The sequence below is a fragment of the Anolis carolinensis genome, chromosome 1, assembly GCF_035594765.1.
Source record: "Anolis carolinensis isolate JA03-04 chromosome 1, rAnoCar3.1.pri, whole genome shotgun sequence".
NCBI classification, from domain to species: domain Eukaryota; kingdom Metazoa; phylum Chordata; class Lepidosauria; order Squamata; family Dactyloidae; genus Anolis; species Anolis carolinensis.
Window position 1 is genome coordinate 212,644,941 of NC_085841.1, and position 25,316 is coordinate 212,670,256.

At 39.0% G+C, this 25,316-nt stretch overlaps 1 protein-coding gene across 2 annotated transcripts in view; it reads right to left on the reverse strand.

Moving 5' to 3' along the window:
• cers6 (ceramide synthase 6) overlaps positions 1–24,669 on the reverse strand; it is a 134,057-nt gene extending 109,388 nt beyond the window's left edge. For both annotated transcript variants that reach the window (XM_008125893.2, XM_008125892.2), the window contains exon 1: positions 24,301–24,669. In XM_008125893.2, the coding sequence (XP_008124100.1) occupies positions 24,301–24,470 (170 nt within the window). In that variant the 5' untranslated portion in view covers positions 24,471–24,669. The remainder of the gene's footprint in view (positions 1–24,300) is intronic.
• Positions 24,670–25,316: the final 647 nt, after the last annotated feature.

Genomic DNA, 25,316 nt, shown 5'->3' on the forward strand with positions numbered 1-25,316 from the left:
CAGAGAAGCAAGGCTGAGTCTGAGAACCAAACTCCCTAGACGTTTGCTAAGGATTGCTGCCAAAAGGCTGTGAACCCAAGGTCAACGGAATGCCTTCATGTCTTGTAAGAATGGGCAAATAGGGGGAAATGTGGGGACACATTTCAGATCAAGCAACTTTGCTTTCAGAGCAAGATCTCCTGTTTGTTCCTGTTTCCAAGCTTCACGTCCTCGTTCAGGCCTTACCTATGGTTTCTGGGAAATATTCTTGTCTTCATGCTCCTGTTTGTATCCTTTACTATGGATTTTGCTTTGAAGAACATGTTCCTGTTTTAAGTCTCGTCTTTTAAGGATTTACTTGCTGTTTTTGGGACACTGAATTCTATTTGGATTACTGCATTTCCTTATTGCTTTTTGCCTTATTTTTTGTTACCTTTTTGTCAATAAACTGTTTATATCAAGTCTGTCTCAGTGGTGTGTGTTGAGAGCAAGATGGACCCTTGTTGGGGTGCAACATTGACAGTTTCTTGGGAGTAATATACCACTGGTACATCATTTTGTACCAGTTTTCTTTGAGGTCATAGGAATATGCATTTTTTAATTTATTGTTCCAAATCGTACTTAGCTATTGCAGTGAGAATAACTTACACAAGAAAAATAAGGAAATACGAACGAAAGAAGAATGGTTAATGAAAATGGCAGATATAATTAATATAGACTGTTTTACACAGTATCTGAAGAAATATCAAGACACGACTATTAAAGCAACAGATTGGACTTTATTTAAAGAATATTTGAAACAAGAAAAAATGATGATTTTATACTATTAGGAGAAGATATAGATACTGTATTTAAATCAGAGATTGATATGAGAAAAGAAGAAACAGATATGAAACAATATAAGAGGACTAAAAACCCGGATGAAGGAGACTGGAAGTCAACAATACCCTTCCCCTATTGTATCTATTCTACTTCTTTACTATATTGTATATATAACATTTTGTACATTTTATTTTATTCTTTATTATTATTATTATTATTATTATTATTGACACAAAGACATAGTATGACACAGCAAGCGAGCGATATATACTGGATTTCGCATCACAAAATCACAAGTCGAACACTTCCCAAGTGTTTAGGACTGTGTGATGTATTTTTGGATGATGAGTGCAGATCCCAGTAAGGTGGCCTTTGGCAGTTGACAGATCGTAATTTTGTCAATGTGTATTGTTTTCCAAATGCCTGCTGAGATCTTTTGGCAAGGTACCCAGTGCGCCGATTACCACTGGGACCACCTGTTCTGGTTTATGCCAGAGCCTTTACAGTTCGATCTTGAGGTCCTGATAACGGCTGAGTTTTTCCTGTTGTTTTTTGTCAATTCGACTGTCACCTGGTATGGTGACATCAATAATCCAAACCTTTTTCTTTTCCACAACTGTGAGGTCTGGTGTGTTGTGTTCCAAAACTTTGTCAGCCTGGATTTGAAAATCCCACAGTATTTTTGTGTGTTCATTTTCCATTACCTTGGCAGGTTTGTGATCCCACCAATTCTTTACTGCTGGGAGGTGGTGGCATAAGTTCCAATGAATTATTGGGCCACATAGTTGTGCCTCTGTTTGTAGTCTGTCTGTGTGATTTTCTTGTCACTGGCTGACTTTTCGATCTTGGCCTTAATTGCATTTGTTCTGATGGCCTGCTCCTGGGCTGCAAGCATCAGGCCCTCTGTCTCCTTCAGTGTCCCATTCGTGAGCCATTATTATTATTATTATTATTATTATTATTATTATTATTATTATTTCTTTTTTATTTTCCTCCACCTTCTATTTCCCAACTCACCTGGCCTAGATCTGTCTTTTAAATAATATAAAAATATTTTCTTTCAATAAAGATAGATGAAAAAAGAGACATGAATGAATATGGACTATGGCAAGGTAACCACTTTTTTTAAAAAGACAGGAGAAAATATATCAACATATGAAATAGAAATTAAAATATTACTACTACACCTGAAGATGGGAGCTGGGGGATAGAGAAAGAGCTTCTTGAGCATCAGGACATCCAAAGAAGGAGAATCCTACTAACACAATTTTTTCATTTTCTTCCCTATCCGTCCAGGTTATGATGGATTCCTTTGGGATTTCCAGAGGACTCCCAGAGACATAGCTGGCAACAAAGATCCTCAAATGGGTGCCCCCCACCCCACCCCACCAATTCCTCAACATGTCTGTGTAGAGTATATTATTTCTAACACTAAATGAAGATTGTTGCAATATATGTTCTGAATTGCATGACATGCAGGTTCCTCAAGGACTATCCTGAGTATGATGATGTCATCATGATCGGTATAAGACTACAGCTGATATCAGACTGATCCTTGGCTGTCCTGACCATGTCATGCTGTGTCAGAGGAACAGGAAAAGGCCGAGAAAGGAAGGTTTTTTTCTCCTTTATGAGAAAGTCTTTACAAACTGCACATTTCAAAGATGTTCCTGCAGCAAGGAGAAAACGATCATTAATTTCGCCCTGCAGGAATGAATAATTTAAGCAAAACTTCCCTATTCCAAGGAACAACCCCATGATAATCACTTCCTGTTGTCTCATCCCCGTTTGTTACTAGGAGTCATATATAAGTCAGATGTTTGTAACTCAGGGACTGCCTGTACTATTCAAACCAAACTCTGCCCTTTTTGTGTGTTCTACTGTTCAGTTCAAAGGTATACTAATGCTTTGGATTCTGGTACTCCAAAAGACTTCCCCATAAGCCAAACCAGGTTCACACTAATGTATTTGACAGCAATGAAAGTAAATTTAATAGCATGAACCCAAAACTGTTTAGGAGTATTATTCAGGCAAATAGTATAAATAGTATAAAGAGAACGAACAAATAATTATTTCAATACAGTATTTATTCCCTAGTGTATATAGTCAAAATAGCACAAGACTGTGAGTTGGTTATGCTTTAAAATCATACAACCAGTTAAAGTTTGCTAAAACAACCTGTGTGCATGCTCCTTCAAAAAATACATGATTTTCAAAATCTAAAAAATTATATCTCAGTTATGTAAACAACTAAGAGAAGAGACCTGTATTTTCCAAAACTTTCTTTATTTTAAGTTACTTTATTGTGAAGAGCCAAGTGGGTCTTTACCACAACTCCAAGCATTAACTCAGGGACCTGAATGAAAGCAGTTTCCTGCATACTAGCACAGTTAACAAGTGTGCAGTTGTTGCATTCATACTTTATATTTTAAGGTACATACATAAAATATCTTTTATGTACATTTAAAATAGGAAAGTGGTAACAACATACTGAAGAACCAGCTTAGTTGATTTGAACTCAGTGGGGTGGGAAGGGGAGAAGGATTCTAAAAGTCCTTAATCATTTCAAATTTAATTTCTAGACCAGAAATAAGTGGAGCCTTGCTTCTTTTAATGAAATAATATATATCAGCCAAAAGGTGAGTCTACTTCGTTTCTGTTGTGTGCCTTCAAATAATTTATGACATATGGGAACCCTAAGACAAATCAACGAATTGGGTTTTCTTGGAATTTTTTTTCATTAATTTTTATTCAAGCAAACAAATCTACAAACATACAAACAGAAAAATATACAGAAACACATATTAAAGTGGCATACTTCCAGAAACAAAACATTAAAAAAATCTTAATATATAAAACTAGACTAAAACAACTAACAGAACTCAATCTAAAACAATCATCCTAAACCAGTGGTTCTCAACCTGGGGTCCCCAGATGCTTTGGTCAACAACTCCCAGAAATCCCAGCCAGTTTACCAGCTGTTAGGATTTCTGGGAGTCGAAGGCCAAAACATCCGGGGACCCCAGGTTGAGAACCACTGTCCTAAACACTACAACCCCATCCTACAAATACGACAAAAATTAATGTACCATATGCCTCACACTCATTCTGATTATTTTAACTTCTTAATTTTTGCTCCCTTGAAATATCACTGTACAACCACTCTATACTTTTAATGACACTCTTCAAATCAGAAAACCAATAATAGAAGTTTGTCCTCATTTTTGATGTAAAAAACTAACAAATAAGTCCTAGTTTTTCTTTAAAATTGTCAAAGATTTCTCCTTAATCAATGTCAAGAACCTGACTTCTCTCACTATTAATAAAGTTTACTCTTTCATGTTTATATTGAATAATTTATAGTATTAAGAATATAGTTACTTTAAAAAGTAATTGATCAAGCTCCTTTTTCAAATATGCACTTTGTCATGAACTGATGACATTTCTTCTTTCATTCCTGGCTCAGGACTTAATGATTTTATACAAATATAAGGTTTTCACATAACCTTAGATTTCACAGTTTATATATTTGTAAGTACCATAATGTCAAAATTCTTTTGAATGTAAATGGTTAGAATTAAACCTGTCATGTGGATATGTTATTTGCCACATGAAACTTTAATCTTCTAGTCCTGCCTCCTGCTCTTTGATGCACTCCACATTTTGGGGCAACTATGAACCTGTACAAATTGAGAAATGGGCCATAAAAATATATAACTACTCAGAAACATTCCTTCTCTGCCCTACATAAAGAACTGGGCATGTTTAGCCTGCAGAAGAGAAGGCTAAGAGGAGACATGATAGCCATGGCATGTACAAATATGTGAGGGGAAGTCATAGGGAGGAGGGAGCAAGCTTGTTTTCTGCTGCCCTGCAGACTAGGACGCGGAACAATGGCTTCAAACTACAGGAAAGGAGATTCCACCTGAACATCAGGAAGAACTTCCTCACTGTGAGGGCTGTTCGGCAGTGGAACTCTCTGCCCCAGACTGTGGTGGAGGCTCCCTCCTTGGAGGCTTTTAAGCAGAGGCTGGATGGCCATCTGTCGGGGGTGCTTTGAATGCGATTTCCTGCTTCTTGGCAGGGGGTTGGACTAGATGGCCCATGAGGTCTCTTCCAACTCTACTATTCTATGATTCTATGATTCTATGAGTTTATTGTGTTAGATGCCTATTTTCAGATTTGATTATCAAGGATCTATATATGAAGAAGAGACTCACAGAGAGGCAGTGAACCCAAAAAGACTTAAATCATACTTAATCATATTTTCCCCCGGAGAAGAAGAGTGGTATATAAATAAAATAAATAAATATTTTGATCATTCAGTGTTTTAAAAAATACTTTGTCAATGTCTTCTCCCTACACAGAAAAGGGGGATCATCCAATTGATGATCTGTGGCGCAGCTAAGTAGCCAGCTGCAATAAATCACTCTGACTAAGAGGTCGTGAGTTCGAGGCCAGCCCATGTCGGGGTGAGCACCCGATAATTAAAATAAAATAAAAAATAGCCCCTGCTCATTGTTGACCTAAGCAACCGAAAGATAGTTGCATTTATCAAGTCGGAATTTAGGTACTGCTCTGCGGGGAGGCACATTTAACTAATTTACGACACCCTAAAACTCGTCCAGCTCCCATTTGGAATGAGGACGTATCCATCAAGATGCCACAATGGATGATGAAGCAGCTGCTCCCCCTTGTGGCCGGAATCGAGCATACCCTCAGGAAGCTAGAATCTGGAGAATGTTAAATTGCCTCTGCATCTCTGTCTCTCTTTCTGTCTCTATGTTTATATGGCATTGAATGTTTGCCATTATATGTGCACATTGTGATCCGCCCTGAGTCCCCTTTGGGGTAAGAAGGGCGGAATATAAATACTGTAAATAAATAAATAAGTAAACTGTCAGGCAGTCATATAGGAAACAATGGATTAATATTTAAGTTTATAGAAGAAAAATCACAAGGACAAAGTAGATCCCAAAACAACAAAAAAGGGCAAAAAGTACAGAGAAAAAGAAAGAGATTAAAGCTGCACGAGAGCCAGCACTGGACTAGGAGATCAGAGTCAAATTCCTGCTTAGTTATGGATTTTCCCTTGGCGGCCTTGGGCAAGTCACACTCTCTTGGCCTCAGAGAAAGACAATCAAATCCTCTCTGAACAGATTCTGCAAAGAAAACCCTGTGATATGTTTGCCTTAAAGTCAGAAACAATTTGAAGGCACACAACAATAACAAAGCTTTATTATACATTACTGAAGATAAACATATGCTATTGAAGCACATATAAGGCTTTCAAAGGGTGCCTCTATACGATAAAATAAATGTGGTTCACACCACTTTAACTGCCATGACTCACTCAACACTATGGAATCATGGGAGTTGCAGTTTTGTGAGATCATTAGCCTTCTCCGCCAAAGAGTGCTGGTTATCCTCCGAACCACAAATATCAGAATTCCATTGCACTGAGCCATGGTAGTTAAAGGGGTGTCAAACAGTATTAAAAATGCAGTGTGGATGCACCCTAACAGACTGTTCACAATGAGCATGCATGGAGATTATGTTGCCATGTTGGAAGAAAATGTAACAAGCAGTTTCGCAGGTTGACAGTGTGCCCAATCAACTTTCGGTAATAATTTTTTTAAAAATTGCTTTAACCCATTGATGCACATCCAAAAAGTAAAATATTAATGTTCCTAATTGAAGCATGAGTTCATTGCCTGTGTTTGATTTTAAAAACCTCACAGATGAACAGCAACTCAGCCTGCCCTGCCAAACAGATTGACAGAACTAGGTCAAACCTTTCTATAGTGGCTCGAGCCAATCTCAGTCAATTTGCTGCACCTCTTTTTAAAGTACAAATTTCAGATCTCATGGTTCATATCTTCAGGTCACAAAGACCACTGTCTCATGTAAAAGGAGATAGGAAACTACTTTTTTAAATTCACAAATTCTTCTCCTATCAAATCTGTTCTCTTTGCATTAGAGGGTTTTTCTTAACTGATCAATGAGAACACCACTTAAAGGAAAGCCGGGGTGGGGGGGAGGGACATGTGAAAAGAGATTTTTTTAAAAAATGTTGGTGACAAATGAAAATCCAAAAACTGCCAATGCCAATTAGCTAAGTGTACAAGAAAAAAAGGAAAAGAATTGGCTTATAATGTTGTACAAGAGAGGCTCTGACAAATATTGCAGAGATGTATGCCCTTTTTGTGGTATTTAAGAGCTGAAAGCCAGTGTAGTGGTTTGAAGGTACATTAGTGTTGATATGAAGCTACCATATGAAGCTACAGACAATAATTTAAGAGCTAGAACCGACACGAGTAGAATTACAACTTATTTGAATATTTCATTTGCCTGCTGCAAATGAAGGTTGGAAAACGCTCATACTTATAAATTTACCTACCTGACGTTTCAAGTTTGTCAGAAAGTCAGATATTTTTGCCAGTTTGGAAAGGTCACTTTTGGGAAGAACTACAACAGAGAATTCCCCTTCTTCCTCCAGCATAACTAGTACTATGGGCACAGAATTATACAATAAAGTGTGGCTTATCTATTGCCATTAAGAACTCAGGCTTTCTCCTTATACAAGGAAGCTACTGTATTCTTTACAGCCCAACGAAAAAAAAGTCTTAAGTGTCTTGGTTTCTGGTTATTTGGGACACTGATTCAGAAAATTGCATTGGATAAAATGCATCTGTTCTAGTTTCTTAGATATAGTTATCATGATTTTGTTACGGGCAAGCAGATGCCACACCCTGGACTCTCTACAGATATATATTCTTTCCTTTCCTTACTTAGTTTATCCATACCTCACAACCTCTGAGGATGCCAGCCATAGATGTGGGCAAAACATCAGGAGAGAATACTTCTGGAACATGGCCACACAGCCCGAAAGACATACAACAACCAAGCAGATGACAACTGGAAGATGGCATATGTTCTGTATCTCAAAAAGTAGAGCTCATAGGGAAAAATTGGTACCATTTTTGGAATAAGCAGTCCAAATATACCCAGGAACAGGGCACCAAAATGTGTGTTGGCTAGTGTAGTCAATGTTGCAGACTGGAAGCAAGGTGAGGGCTACTATATTGCCTGACATGTCACCAGGTACAATAAACTACCTACTAATTAGCTATACTTTTGAAGTTTGAAAAAGTTACATCATTGGACAATAGCTTTCAGAATTCCCTAACTATCTTTACAAGTTCAATGGCCTAGGTTGGACATGTCAGCTTATCGTCTTGACATTTTATGTTTGATTTTAAGACAAGAAATACGGGAATGGGGTGGGGGGGGTGGGGGGGAGGATGCAACAACAACAAAAATCATATAGTGGTTGTTCTCCTCCCACCTGTATCATCTACCAAGACAAACCAATCCCTTCTGCCAAAATTGACTCCAGGGCCTTGAAAAGACAATCTCAGAGGAAAAAAGAGAGAAAAAGTTTCTAGACTTAGTCACAAGACCAAGCCAGAATATTCCACTTACAGCTGATGACTCCTTAAATCTTGAGTGAGATGATATAGCCTCTGCTTCCTAAAGAAACCAGAAGTATATGACAGATGAACTTTATTCCCATCCTACAACAGTGTCTAAGTAAAGGTGGATCAGACTAAAAAATCCCCCAAAAGCACCTGGCAAAGGTGAGATACACTAAGAAAGGCAGACATTCAGGACACAGATATGCAAAGACTTGTTCATTAAGAAGAACTTTGTTTTCTTATTCTACTTATTCTATTGTTCCTTCTACTATTACTAATATTTTTATGAGTAACTCTTAGCCGTTGCACCCTTTGTATTGAAAGGCATACATGAGACTATATTTCCGTTGACAGGAGGCCTTTACATCTACCCTGTTTTCCTGAAAATAAGACATCCCCAAAAAATAAGACCTAGTAGAGGTGTTGCTGAATTGCTAAATATAAGGCCTCCCCCGAAAGTAAGACCTAGCAAAGCTTTTGTTTGGAAGCATGCCCAGCGCCTGCCAAACAAAACACCAGAGCATGCAGGATTGGTAAATGTATATGTAGTTGTATATGGAAATAATGGTAGTAACAAGAAATTCTTGATAGGATTCAGTTTGTCTGGTTTAGTTATGTTGGTTTGTGATGACAACTACTGTACAGTATAAAATAAATGTTCATTTTTTGTTCAACAATAAATGTGAATTCTTCTTCATGGAAAAATAAGACATCCTCTGAAAATAAGACCTAGCGCATCTTTGGGAGTAAAAAATAATATAAGACACTGTCTTATTTTCGGGGAAACACGGTAGCTTTGCTGGATTCGATTTTTGTAGTTCAAAAGGTAATGGGTTGGGAAAAGCAATAGTTTAGGAGCCGTGCTCATTCGTACAGATATTTTTAAAGCTAACCACTATTGTTGACATTCATTTTTTCACAAAAAGTTAATCTTTTCACAAAAAAGAAAGAAAGAAAGATGACACATTATCACGCTCACCTTGAAGGAAATTTAACTGATTATGGAATTATTTTCCGATTTTGAAAAAAATGTCAACCACAAAACTTTAGAATACAACTAGTTAATGGGAATTTGATGCCAGCAGCTAGAAATCTGAATTAAAGTATGAGCCCCAGATATGCAGAATATATATCCTTGAATTTACTGTGGGAAAAGGAAACCATGGAAACCAATGAACTTCACAGGAAATTATCAATGAATCAGGCTGGAGAACTTAGCAAATTCCTAGAGAGGATTGCCTAGGGGATCCAGAAAATTCCTATAGATGAAATATTTTGTGAGATGCAGGAAGTAAAACCACAGGTTGATTTGGGGGCCATACTGTTCTTTGTTCCTGCCCTGACCTAGGAAGGAAGGTGGTTTGTAACTTATCTGAGACAGAGCAGGATATAAATATAGTAAGTAAATAAATAAATAACTTATCTTTACAACTACCTGTATACAGTATATGTTGGTGCTGTAGAACAGGTTGAAAGACCTACTAAGCAGCTTAGGTAATCCTATAAGCTTCGCTATTGAGAAGGAATTTTAACTTGGGTCTCCAGACTAGCACTGTAACCACTGCATTGTACTGGCTCTCAGTTTGATGCTAATACTAAACACTTTAAAGTAATACATGAACAAGAAAGTCCAGTAGTAGAACATCAAGCACTTCGCTTAGCATCTCCTCCCTGCTGCATAAAAGCAAACAAGGAAATTGCTAAGCAATTTGCCACTATACAATTTGTATGCCTAATTAGGTGCTTGCAAGAAAGTAATCATATTAAAGCAATATATTTAGAATGGCATTTCCATACCAGAAAGGAAAGGTAAAATGACTTATGGCTACCATTCTTTTCCACAGGAGAAAGCCTTAGGAGAAAGCCTCTTGTGAAATTTTCTTCTGAATAAGCATAGACAAAGAACCTTTGCTGAACGCGATGAGTCACGTTTGCAATTTTGCATTTCTACCTATTCTGATACATGGTGAATGGATATATAGACTATTACAATGGAATACTGTGAGTCAGATTACCTCAGCCTTGTTAGACTACAGTAATCTTGTAATTTCCACCAAGACTGGCTGGTATTCATCTTGGATGATAGGAACTGCCATTGAGCACAAATGGAGAGTGCAAAGCTGGACAAATGAAATTCGAACTGGCCATGAAGGCAAGCCCACGAAATAGCAAAGTAAGATGATCCTCAGTAGGTGCTGTAACAATGACAAAAGGGATTTACAAATGAAGACTGAAGATGAAACATGCAATCCTTTATTATGCACTAGCTGTGCCCGGCCACGCGTTGCTGTGGCGAAGTATGGTGGTATGGGAAATAAAGTATTGAAGAATTGGTGGTAGTTAAGGTAAAGGGTAAAGGTTTTCCCCTGACATGAAGTCCAGTCATGTCTGACTCTGGGGGTTGGTGCTCACCTCCATTTCTAAGCTGAAGAGCCGGCGTTGTCTGTAGACTCCTCCACGGTCATGTGGCCGGCATGACTACATGGAGCGCCGTTACCTTCTTGCCGGAGCAGTACCTACTCATCTACTCTCATTTGCATGTTTTCGAACTTTTGGGTTGGCAGAAGCTGGGGCTTTAGATAACCTATGGAAGAGGCCCAAGTGAAGCCTAACTCTGCCTGTCCCCTGGGCTGTCCCCTTGGTCTCCTAGCAACCAAGTGGGCGGAGCTTAGCCTTGTAACTGGCAGCAATTGGATAAAAACAGTTATTCCTCTCCCTCTAATTAGGACTTTATTTTTCTTTTCTTTTTGTTGTATCAACCTAGAGCCGTGGATGATGGGTTGTATTGTCAAATTTCGAGGTTGGGGGGCTTGTAGTTTTGTTGTTTTGTCCGCTGCCCTGATGCCATCACTCTTTTATATATATAGATTACAATAAAAAAGGGTGCCATGGTTGTTCTATCAATTTGATTCTGGAAGGGCTTTCACTAGTTGGAGAAAGCAAATAAACAGCTATACTTGTTTAGTATGAAATAAACTCTTCTCCTGAAAAAGCCTTGCAGTTCTCACCTGGTTTTCATACATTCAAGCATGTACCATTTGATTTATGAAATTCTTTTTACAGCTAAATATAACCCTATTGTAAACCACCATCATATTCAAAGAAAGACTGAGCTTAAAGGTTCAAAATAAACAAGCTTAACTGAAAAATAACTTTGACTTGGATGTAGAACATGGAAGTTATGGAATATGGTGAGCCAGCCTAATGGCTTCATAAAGTAGTCGGATAACAGTTTCAAATATAGAAGCCCTTCAAGCTGCACTTTAGATGATGGGGGTCACCATCCAGCTGGGGAATGCAGAGGAAACAAAATTGTGAGTTATACACATTGCTTTCCCATTTCTAACTAAAGTTAAAGCTATGCTATAACTTTTGAAAGTAATCTAGCTTCTTTTTTGATGTTGCATTTTGGACTTACCCACTATCAAGGTTAGAAGCATATATATTCAGATGTATACTAAGACATGTGACAAACGGCTCTCTGTTTATAAGAAGCTGCCCCTGAAAAACGTTAAGAAATGTTTTCCTGTTCCAGAAAATGGCAGCTGATCTGGACCATCTATAATGGTCCTATTTCACTATCACTTACAAGAACTTACTGGGCTGCCACTTTAACAGTACAATTCTCAGTGCTAGCTTTAATGTATAAAGTCCTGAAAAGTGCTTGGGAACCACTTTCTTCCCTATGAACCCAACTGATAAACTTATCTGAGATCCAGAATCATAGACTTGGAAGGGACCACAATGGCTATACAGTGTTCCCTCACTTATCGCGGGGGTTACATTCCAGGACCACCCACAATAAGTGAAAATCCGTAAAGTAGGGACACTATATTTATTCTATGTGTGGAGGAGAGCAAACCACAGATCACTTACTACTATGTAGTCTGTACTTTATTTTAGCAGTTACAATATGCAGTATACCGGCAGAGAAGAAGAATGGAAGCTAAATACAATGTTCCCTCACTTATGTTACGTTCCAGGACCACCAGCAATAAGTGAAAATCCACAAATTAGGGACGTCAGGGTTCTCCTTAGGAAGGAAGTAGAAAGAGGGAGGGAGGAAGGAAGGGAAGAAGGGAAGAAAGAGGCAGGGGATCATGACGCCGCCTCCTTGTCTTCCCGCTGCCTTTTGGGCTCCTTCTCCGCCGCCCCCGCCCCCCCACCTGACTGAGACCAGCGTCACTGTAAATCATAACTTTTTATTATTTATAATAGTTTAGTGTTTATTCAAAACCGCAAAACAACCAGTCTGTGAAAAGCAAACCACGAAGTAGTGAGGGAACACTGTAATCTTTTTTTTTATTTCCAACCCTTCCCTACCCTCCCCCTCGTCCTTTATTTTTCCCTTTCTCCCCTACCAAAACCGCAAAACCGCACATCGCAAAAACTCGCAAAAAAGTGAAAATACTGCGATAAATGGTTACATCAATATTTATTGAAAACCCACGAAACAGCGAGGGAGCAAAAAGTGAACCGTGAAGTAGCAAGGGAACACTGTACAGACCACTTCGAATCCTTTTGTGCCCCTGCCTTTGTTGGTGGGGAACCCTCACTGGGGCTCCCATGTAACATATATCACATTGGAAAGGCATACATTCAACTGTTCGCTTATTCACTTATTTTAGAAGAATTATTTTATAGACTATTTTAAAATAATAATTATTTAAATGCACTTTCTGAATTAGGGCCCTTTCATACTAGATTTTAAGACTGAATTATTTACTGCTGAATATCACTGGTTGTTTTTTCACAATGTCAGCTAGTTGCCAGTCCACTTAATTCTGTGTGATATCCAACTTTTTGCTTTCTTGCATTGAAAATAATCAATTTTTGCCCCATGAGAAATATGCTCTTCCTAATGAAAAAAATAAATAATGACCACTAATAAAACCCACCAGGACTGTATCACTTTGACATTTTCAATGCTGTGGGAAAGTATATAGGGAATGGGAGCTAGAAAGGTTCCCCCACCAATATATCCTAACCAGGTTCTAACCAGAAAATGCAAAACAAATGCAACAAGAAAAAATAATCAAAGATGAGGTGGGGACACTCAGATAATGTGAAAGAAAGCATTTTTTGAGGTAGATTGAAGATGATAAAATAGACATGGGAACGTCCTGCATTAAAAGCCTTCATTTTAAAGGCACTTAGTTAAAAAGAACACAGTTCTAATTAGATGTTTTTAGATGTCATCCCTTCAACCAACAAGACAAATTAAACTTTATGCTGAAGTTTAACCATTGCTTCTTTATTTTTCCACTGTGAATCAAAACTGTCCCATTTACTGTACCATTGTCTATATGGCACTGTACCAAACATATTCTTCCTTTGTCAAGAATGAATCCATTACATACATTGAAAGGAAAGATAGAAAGAGTGAAACTGTGCATTCCCCATTCACCTTTCAAACTAGGTGGAGGGTCATGAATTAGAAGTTTCCAGCACTTGAAAACATTACGTTTTTGAACAAAACTTCCCAAGTGGTAAGACAAATCACTATTTGCAGAATTTAGCAAACTACAGTTTTTAAGGGCTATGAACAAGGATTCAAATCTCTCTTTTAATGATCAGAGTAATGCTGCAGATTGAACCAACTATAGTTTGCTGATTTGAGGTAAAATGTCAAACCATCGCTTCTTACCAAACTGTAACCAAATGTTTAATATTATCCCTCTGTGCACAAGAATACAAAAGCAGGCATGATTAGATACTAAACAGAAAACCACATTGTATGTTCTTTGTAAAAAAAAAAAATAAGCAAGTAGAGTCAAAACTAACCATTAACTTCAAGAAATTCACAGATAACACTAATGGGTATTGTAGTTTTTTTAATTAACAAAAAATCCAGCTTTGATAATAAATACTGAGTAGGTGAGAATGATTAAGCAACCCCCGCCCCGTCGTTCCATAGTTGCAATTAAATTTGCCCTCACCAACCAACAGTGTTATTTTTTTTCTGGAAAGAAACCCCACAATATCAAGAATACTGATCATAGGCCCAGCCAAACCCTTTCACATGTAACACAGCAGCAAGTAAACAAATGTCAGTTAATTCTACACTAGTAATCTAGCTTAATCTTAAATGATATGGTTTAACTCAAGAAAATCTGAGAATTGAGTGATCTGTTACGGGGTCCAGACCTACCTTAAATATGCTCACTTTTGGAAGCACAAACCATGAAAGTAAAACCCTACGGCTGGACAGTGGATTCTTTGGTATCACATTTGTATCTGGCTCCCTTTTTTCAGCATCATTCCTAGAACTTTATCACTCAAGAGTGTGGCTAGTCAATTCAAACCTGAATGTGAAATTATTATATTATGAAGCACAGGACTATGACTCTGAAAACCACTGAATTTCATATTAGCCCCAGAAGACCCTGTGATAGGCTCATCTTAGGGTTGCCAGAAGTTGGAAACGAATTGAAGGCCCACAACAACAGACCATCTACTGCTTTCTGACCCTCCTTGGTCATCAGAGATGGCCAAGTCACTCTGCCACTGTGACAATTTCCCTTCAAGACTAGTATTTTTACATACCCCTGCCTTCAACTACCACTTTTCTTCCTGGCAACAAGACAGAATATGCTGCCACAGTCCTACCAAAAATTATTCTCTCACAGGTTCCTGTTTTAAAATATGTGGCCTACTTTGTTCCACTCCCTTTATAACAACAACAACTTTATTTTTATATTCTGCCACCATCTCCCCAAAGGGGCTCGGAGCGGCTTACATGGGGACCAAGCCCAACATAAACAAAGATTACAAGCTAAAACACAATTAAAAACATAATAACACATAAACAATCTAATTAAAATAATTAAAAACCGCAGAGTAATAACATTATAAAAATACATCAACCAACATTTTTATCCCATTTCTTGACAAGCTATTAGAGCACTTCTCCACCCAATCTCAAGCAGTCTCTCGTTCTTATACACTTTAAAAACAATTGAGTGCTCTCTTCTCTAAACACTCATTCCATATGTTTTCTTTGCATTCTTATGTCTTTCAGTCTGTTGCCTATTAGGCCTGAGAGAAGCACTCTCTCCTCTACATAGTTCTCAGATACAAGCTACAACAAGATGAACTTTACAGGCAGTCTCAAAGTTACAAACAAGATACGTTCTGTAGGTTTGTTAAGTTGAATGTGTATGTAAGTTGGAACAGGAACATTTTAAGTGTAACTCTATCCAAACGTTTAGATAGCACAGGGAAGGGTTACCAGCCATGCGATATTTGTTTTGCTGTCTGTGCCCCTTACGTTATGTCCCTGTGATTATTGGATTTTGAAAATTTTACCTTGTTGTGGAAACAAGGACTGGTGATAAAGCTTCAATGGAAACACTTTTTCCCCATGATAACTCTTCCAGGACTGAACTTCCCTTCCTTGGGGTAGATTTCTCTCACTTCCTGTTGTCTCAACCCTGTTCTTAATTATGAGTCGTTTTTAAGTTGAATGTTTGTAACTCAGGTACTGCCTGCATTCTTTCACTGTTCCTAAAAAAATTAGAGTTAATATACATTTAGAGTTGTAAAACCCAGCATCAGTCCCTCAACAATACCTGATGCCTCTCCAAACGTAGTCTCATAGCGAGCCATCTTGCTATTATACAGTGCAGCATGGAACATCCTTAACCTTAATTCTGAAAAAGGTCTGGGGCTGATCCATCACAAATAATTTCTGCAGTATATTTTGTCTCTAGAGCAGTTGCCCATGAGGATGAGAGATTCGCAAACATCATTCTAGGCACATGAAAGGGGAAATTGAGCTTGCTATCTTCTTATAAAAAGCAATACTAGTAATGGAGTAAAATTCAAATATTGACACTGCACTGATATTCAGAAGATATCTGGCCCAGTCATCTCTGCGAATATATGCAGAGCATCAAATAATACAATTGTTCAGTGTCCTTAGCTCTTAAATATGCCAGATCGATAAAGTATTTGTTTTTATCAGTAAAGAACAAAAGTATTTGTTTTTATCAGTAAAGAACAAAAGAGAAATGATAGGAAGTTCAAATTAGCAAGGGAACAGTAAGTGAATTCCTCTGTTCAAGATAGGGAATAGCCATGAGCAATAAAAAAGCAACAGACTGTTTGGATAGAATGGAAAATAATGTGCAACCTGACAGGGCTGTTTCTTGTCTTCGACCAAGCCTGCAAAACCTGTGGCCTTCCTGGTGTTTGGGACCCGGACTCCCAGAAGACCTAGCTTGTCCAATGGTCAGGAATTCTGAGAGAAGTCCAAAACATCTGGACAGTTGCAGGCCTGTGTAGGCCTGTCTTAGGCATATGGGCCAGTTTTTTTTATTATTCTTATACTATATGAATTAACTAGTAGTTGGATGTTATCAGATTTCCGCATTTTAAAAATCCTTCTGTTATGACCCCCCCCCCCTCCTGAAAAAGGCAGTACGTGGACAGAACCATGCAAGTACCGTATATACTTAATGTCAGGGGAAAACATAAAAGTTGACTACATGTCAATGTCAAGGGCCAGTAAAGGTAAAGGTTTTCCCCTGACATTAAGTCTAGTCGTGTCTGACTCTGGGAGTTGGTGTTCATACCCATTTCTAAGCCGAAGAGCCGGCGTTGTCCGTAGACAACTCCAAGGTCATGTGGCCGGCATGACTGCATGGAGCGACCTTCCCTTCCCGCTGGAGCGGTACCTATTGATCTACTCACATTGGCATGTTTTCGAACTGCTAGGTTGGCAGGAGCTGGAGGTAACAGCGGTCGCTCAAGCCGCTCCCGGGATTTGAACCTGGGACCTTTCGGTCTGCAAGTTCAGCAGATCAGCGCTTTAACGCACTTCGCCACTGGGACTCCGGGGATACATTAATTGAGGGTAATACTTCAGAGAGAAAAAGCATTAATGCAGACCCATGGTGCCAGGAACTCCTAGCTGCCGCCATCATTTTCCCACCCAGGCATTCAAAAGGCCAGAAGTGGAGAAATGACAAAGGGAAAAGAGGAAACCAGTGCTTCTTTGAAGTTCTCCTGAGGTAGAATAAGCTTTCAGTTTTCAGCAGTCTATACAGAGGAGAGGGTGGCCCTTTTTAAAAGAACGAGTTAAGGTATAGTGCTCACACTAACTAATAAATAACGACCCAGTGTTTGGGATTGATTTTTGGCTTTTATATATAGTGAATATATATGGGGTAAATTATGTAAAGAAGTACTGTAATATGTTTTGATAACTGGTTACAAGCAGGGCTGAAAAGAAGAGCATTTACTACAAGCCCACCCCCCTCCAAAAAATGAGAAGGAGCAAAGGGAATCTGTGACAGAGCTTAGGCTACAGCTTTCCAAACATTTTATGTTGGTGACACAATTTTTAGACACGCATCATTTCACGATACAATTTTACTAGCAAAGTGGTTGTTAAACCAACCCCTTATAGGACATCCAAACACATTCAGAAACTCTGAGGTTTCGACTTACATTCATGTGACAAACCTACATCCTGCAGTCGACACACTAACAAGTCACAACACTCAGTTTGGAAACCGCTGGAGTAGAATATAATTCCCAGAATCCACCACTGACGAAACTAGTGAGATTTCCAAGCACTGACATAACAACTTGCAAAGATGCTCCATACACGAGTTGGGTTGGTAGGAAACCCTGCTGCCAATTTTCCACTTCCAGAGAAACTGACAATGCTGAGACAACAAAAAACAAGTGAGAATTGGCAGGATTATCAAAATCACAATGCCCTCCATGCCTTTTAATTGCTTAGAAAATATACCCTACATGCCCATTCTGGCTACCAAAATGATGGCTGAACTACTGAGGTTACCAATAGGCTCCTTTATACTGTTTCTCTGAAAATAAGACATTGTCTTATATTAATTTTTGTTCCCAAATATGTGCTAGGTCTCATTTTCAGGGGATGTCTCATTTTTTTGTGATTCCTTTCTTGTACTCGACAGCTCCTCCTCCTCTGCCGAGGAAGGCGTATACAGCGTGAAAGAGGGAAAGGCATGCGCTTTTCCCTCCTTCTCCTTCGCGCCGCATGCGCCTTCCTCAGCGGCGGCAGCTCCCTCCTCCTAGGTCTTACTTTTGGGGGATGTCTTATATTTGGCAATATAGCAAAACCTCTACTAGATCTTATTTTCAGGGAAACACGGTACAGTGTTCCCTCACTTATTGAGGGAGTTATATTCCAGGACCACCCGCAAAAAGTGAAAATCCGCAAAGTAGGGACACTATATTTGTGTTGTTTGCAAATAGTATCTCTTTCCCCTCCTTGCCTCTCAAGCACTCCCGCCGCTGCCTTGTGAGCCGAAAACAAAGCTCCTTCAGCCTCCTTTTCTCTCCCTTCCTTAGGCTTCTCCTTAGGAAGGAAGTAGAAAGAGGGATTTATAATATTTTATGATTTATTCTATTATTTTAGTGTTTATTAATAACCGCAAAACAGCGAATCCGCGAAAGGTGAACCGCGAAGTAGTGAGGGAACACTGAAGCTAATTAGCAGGTTGTTCCTCCTTTTCCCCTCAATGCCCAGGCTGAGAAATCCCATTATGCAGCGAAACAAAGAAGTATCTTTTCCAAAGTCCTGTCAGCTTGCACTATCAAAGAAGATAAATGTTGGTGGCTTTTCTTCCTTTGAATTTTGCCATTTTCTTTCCTCTTTAAACTTTTATCTTCTGGCTCAATCCAGTAAAATGGAAAAAAAACTACCTCAGGTCTGGGGGCTGACATACAGAGAAACCAATTGTAGACTTTATCCACAGAGAAGGAGGCCCCTTCTACACTGCCTCATAATCCAGATCATCAAAGCAGATAATCCACAATATCTACTTTGATCTGAATTATATTAGTCTACACTGCCATATACTCGAGTTCAAAGCAGATAATCTGGATTTTATATGGCAGTGTAGATGGGGCCCGATTCTGAGGAAGGACAGGTGAAAGTGAAATATCCCCTGGGATACATAGGTTTGTCAATTTCTCACCTTCTAGGACCACACACCCCAAAAGCTTCATATCTATCAAAAACTCCATACTGGTAGCAGAGGATAATAAAAGAAAAGAAGAGCCAATTGAGGTATCTTTAAAGAAAGGAGAATAAATGTATGTGTCCCATACTATGTCTCTTAAACCAAATGAGACAGTTGCATTGTGCTACTTCTAAAAGCTCTGAGCAACTACTGTGATGTGAGCTTCAAATAAACACTATAAAACAATACATTAATAAACGCAGCTACAAGAGGTAAGGCAATGGTTTGGCCAGAACGTCACCTGTTTATCATAAACAAACCTATGATCTCAATCATATTGAGGCTGAAAGAAAAATATTACAACTGAATACAAGTTGTCAACAGTCATTCTCACTACAAGACTCCTTCACTTTGATTGTTTGCTGATGTTTACAAGGTTTACTAAACAAAGCAGTAGTTGCTACATAGATATATCAGATTCCAAATACACTTTCAGTTAATTAGCAGAACAGTTAGCAAGAATAACAATAACAATTCTCCAGAAAGGACTTTAATTCAATGTGTTTATAATTTGCCTAAAGATTGCCAATCCAACTGACTTTTCCTGTTATAAATACTATAGTGGATCTGAAAAGCTAAAAACTAATCAGCTTAATTAACAGTAAGATCTCACTTATGGAATATATTAAACAGAAGCATATTATAATTGTATTTCAAAGCTCTGGTTCTCTCTGGTATTAATGGTAAATCAGTTGCCTTCTTTTTAAAAATATGCCTTTATAAAAGTGAGTCAGTACATAATGAACAACACATGGAAGATGATTTAAGACACATTTTGATTTAAGGATCACTCAGCTCAGCAATGCTGCCTGCTCCAAATACAACAGCTCAAGCCTAGAATTTGAGATTAAATGTATGTTTCTGGGCATGTTCGGAGTTTCCAGTTTCAGCACTGAGGATCTAAATTTCACGCCTGCATTATTAGTCAGTGTTCCTTATTTTAGTATGAGGGTCTAGGTTCCAAGCAGACTGGACTAAACCTTGCCAACTTCATTTTTCAAATCAAACAATGGGATCATTTGAAGAAAGTTGGTAAAATCAGCAAGAAAGACACTTTAAATTTTAAAAATATCACTTCATCTACTGGATCAAGCAACCAAAATCCAGCACCATCCATCTGATATTAGCAAAGCTCATAGTCATTTGTCAGCAAACTTTGTCCCAAATGCCCTCATGCAGACTACGGTCAGTAAAATTGCCTGTATTGACAGCACCAGTCAGGGAAGGAATGGAAAGGAAGGTGATGCAAAGAGACCTACAAGCCACCTCTCGAGCCAAAACAAGGAGGTTTCTCACCTTTGCTGGGAACACTGGTCTCTACACCCACATCCCTCGAGACACCTGTTTGGTTGTGGCAGATTAAAACCCTGAACCTCAATCCATGGCTGATACTGGATGAGAAACTCCCTCCTGGGTTGGGCAACTTGGAAGGCACTGAACAGATTGCGTTCTGGCACCACGAGACACAGAGCTAATCTTAAGAAATGGGGCCACAAAGTGGAGTCCACAACATGCGAGTGTGGAGAAGAGAAAACCACAGACTACTTATTACAATGCAGCCTGAGCCCTGCCACATGCACAATGAAGGACCTTCTCACTGCGACACAGAGGCACCTTCTGGTCAAAGAAAATCTAGTATAATGTCAAGTTCTTAACTTTGTTTGTGTTTTTTAAAATACATTTTAACTGTACCCTCAATTTGCTTCTGACACAATAAATAAGTAAATAAATACCTGTTCAGTGCTAAGGCTGTTATTAATATGGAAATCACATTGCATCCACACCTATTATTCAGGGAAGTTGAATTTGTACACCTCACAATCCCCACTTAGAACGCTGCATGAGTATTACATGTTGAACATCCCTTATTTGAAATGCTTGTGACCAGAAGCATTTCAGATTTCGGAATGCCTGCATTTGCACATACATACATTATGAAATAGTCATCTATGTTCAAATGCTCGACTCAGTCATGTTCGTGAATATATGCAGAGCATGAAGCAATACAATTGTTCAGTGTCCTAAATATGCCACAATAATCAAGTATTTACTCTTTATCAGTGAAGAACAAAAGAGATTGCCTTATATAGGTAGCATGGTAATTTTAAATATTGTGCAGGAAAGCAAAGGTGTCACTCTCGTAGTTATTGCGATGTGGCTGGATGATATGTGGAAATTTTAGAATGATGAGATATCTTGGATATGAAATCCTAATCCAAGATGAAATTGTTAAAAATTGTGTACATTGAACCATCAGAGATGAAAGGTGTCACTCTCTCTGCCATACTGGTTTTTAATAATTTTGTGCCTGAGACAAAGTTTGCGTACAGTGAACCATCACAAAGCAAAGATGTCACTCTCTCACACACTCATCCGGACAAGTTCGGATTTCTGGATGAGATGCTCAATCTGCATGATTATTAAGCAGAGGGAGCAACCTGTATTATTACTACTACTATTAATATTATTAATACTACCATCACCATCATCATTATTATAAAGCAGAAGCAGTAGAATCATTGATTTGGACGAGACCTTGTGGGTCATCCAGTCCAACCCCCTGCCAAGAAGCCGGAAAATCATATTCAAAGCAGCCCCAACAGCTGGCCATCCAGCCCCTGTTTAAAAGCCTCCAGAGAAAGAGCCTACACCACTGTCCGAGGGAACAGAATTCCACTGCTATCACAGTTTGGAAGTTTTTCCTAAAATCCTGTAATATTGTTACTATGATTATTATTAACAATATTATGAAGTAGAGGCAGCTGCCTCTGTTATTAATAATAAAATAAACAGCAGCAGAGGCAGCAAACTATATTATTTTTTATTATAATTATGAAGCAAGGGCAGCAGCCTGTATCATTATTACCATTATCATGAAACAGAAGCATCCAATTGTTTCATTATTATTATTACTATTAAGCAGAGGTAGCAACCTGTAGTATTATTATTAATAATATTGTGTGAGAGAGGCAACTCTCTGGATTATTATGAAGCAGAGGCACCAACCTATCTGATCACCATCATTATTACTGTTACTATGAAGCAGAAACAGCAACCTGTAGTATTAATAGGAAGAAGATGATGATGATGACGAAGCTATCTGGACTATTATGAAGCAGATGCATCTACCTATTATTATTATTATTATTATTATGAAGTAGAGGCAACAGTCTGTACTATTATTATTATTATTATTAATACAGTAGAGTCTCACTTATCCAACACTCACTTATCCAATGTTCTGGATTATCCAATGCATTTTTGTAGTCAATGTTTTCAATACATCGTGATATATTGGTGCTAAATTCGTAAATAAAGTAATTACTACATAGCATTACTGTTTTGGACTACTTTTTCTGTCAAATTTGTTGTATAACATGATGTTTTGGTGCTTAATTTGTAAAATCATAACCTAATTTAATGTTTAATAGGCTTTTCCTTAATCTCTCCTTACTATCCAACATATTCGCTTATCCAACTTTCTGCCGGCCCATTTACGTTGGATAAGCGAAACTCGACTGTATTACTATTATTATTAATATGAAATAGGGGCAGCTATCTAGACTATTATGAAGCAGATGCATCTACCTATTTATTATTATTATTATTATTATTATTATGTAGAGGCAACAGTCTGTATTATTATTATTATTAATATTAATATGAAATAGAGGCAGCTATCTAGACTATTATGAAGCAGAGGCACCTAATTAGATGATGATATTATTGAGCAGAGGCAGGTACTATTACATTATTATTATGAAGCAGAGACATATACCTATTTGATCATTATTATTGTTGTTTTAAAGAAGCATAGGCAGCAACCTGTAGTATTAATAGGAATAATAATAATAATAATAATAATAATAATAATAATAATAATAATATGAAGTAGAGGCAGCTATCTGGATTATTATAAAGCAGGCACCTGTTTATTATTACTATTATTGTTATTTATTTATTTATTTATTATTTAAACTTATATGCCGCCACTCCCTAGGGCTCGGGGCGGCTTACAAGAAAAGCTAAAATCTAACAATTTAAAAACATCTTTAAAATATCTTTTAATAAACTTAATAACATTATGTTATAAAGCAGGGGCAGCAAACCTGTAGTATTAATAATACTATTTATATGATGTAATACAATGTAATAATAATTATAATTCACTATTATAATTGTATATTTATATTACATGCAATATTACTAATAATATTGCGATATAGTTGTATAATATAATATATGTATATATACTTGTAAACCGCCCTGAGTCCCCTTCGGGGTGAGAAGGGCGGTATATAAATGTCGCAAATAAAATATTTTTTTTTTCGTGTCAGGAGCAACCGGAGTTGCTTCCGGAGTGAGAGAATTGGCCGTCTGCAAGGACGTTGCCCAGGGGATGCCCGGATTTTTTTGATGTTTTACCATCCTTGTGGGAGGCTTCTCTCATGTTCCTGCATGGAGCTGGAGCTGAAAGAGGGAGCTCATTCACGCTCTCCCCGGTATAGTATTATACTAATATGAAGGCGAAGTATTATTATTACTATGAAGGTGAAGCAGCTATCTGGACTATTATGAAGCAGAGGCACCTACCTATTTGATGATGATGACATTATTACTATTAAGAAGCAGCAACCTGTAGTATTAATAATGATGATAATATGAAGCAGAGGCACTTATCCATTTGTTTTATTATTGTTGTTATTATTAAGCAGATGGAGCTACTATTACATTATTATGATTATTATGAAGCAGAGGCAGCAACCTGTGTTGTTGTTATTTTGAGGCTGAGAACATCTCCCCCACCCCCACAACCTCTCAGAAATAAACCAGACAAAGGCACAATATAATATACCCCCGCCCCACCAGGGAAGAAGCATGAACCCCAGCCCAGAGGCCGCCTATTTATCTATTCCCTTGGGGGGGGGGAGGAAAGGAGGAGGGCACATCCGGGGAGGGCAACGGCGAAATGTGTCTCCTTTCTCGCGCCCGTCCGCCTGCCTCACCTTTCGAAGACCAGGCGGACCATGAAGACAGCGAAGGCCAAGGGGAAGGCGAGGTAGAGGTCCTCCGCCTGAGGGAAGGTGGCCTCCTCGGTGCTCTTCAGGTCCGCCCAGGTGACATTGTGGGGCAGCCAGAAGCGCTCGTTCCAGAACCACGCCAGGATCCCTGCCATCTTTTTTGCTTTGTTTGGGGCGCCCGCCCGCTCGCTCGCGCTGCCTCTCCGGATCCTGCGGTGAGGGGAGGGAGGGAAGATGCTCGGCGCTGCCTCTCGCGCTCGCTGTGTCAGATATTTATGTGCGCGCGCTCGGCAGCACCTCCACTACGGATGCTCCCCTCACTCCCGGCCCCCGCCCTCTTTCCCCCTCCCTGGGGGCTCTGCCGGCTGCACAAGCGCGGAGGGGCGGGGCGCGGGAGGCCCCGCCCTTTCTGTCACCCCGACGCTCCTCATTGGCTCCCGGGAGTGTCAGCCCGCTGGGTGGTGCCGCCTCACGCTCCCTAGCCCGAGGGTTCGCTTTCCCGCTCGCTCTGCCCTACAGGAACTCAACGCGTGTCTGCTGCTATTCAGAATGGACACGTGTCGGCCAAGTTGCGGGTTTCAAGGCTCAGTGAGAACCTTCTCCCCTCTCTCTCGCTGTCGAATGAACGCAGTTCGGCATCACTTCGAACTGCCATGGGTTTGTAGTTTGGGGGAGGCACCAGATAAGAGCTTTACAACTACAACTCCCAAGATTCCATAGCATTGAGGCATGGCAGTTAAAGTGGTATGAAATTGTGTTGTCGAAGGCTTTCATGGCCGGGATCACAGGGTTGTTGTATGTCTTTCGGGCTGTGTGACCATGTTCCAGAAGTATTCTCTCCTGACGTTTCGCCCACATCTGGCAGGCATCCTCAGAGGTTGTGAGGTATGGATAAACTAGGAAAGGAAAATATATATACAGTAGAGTAGGGGTCCCCAAACTTTTTAAACAGGGGGCCAGTTCACAATCCTTCAAACTGTTGGAGGGCCGGACTATAGTTG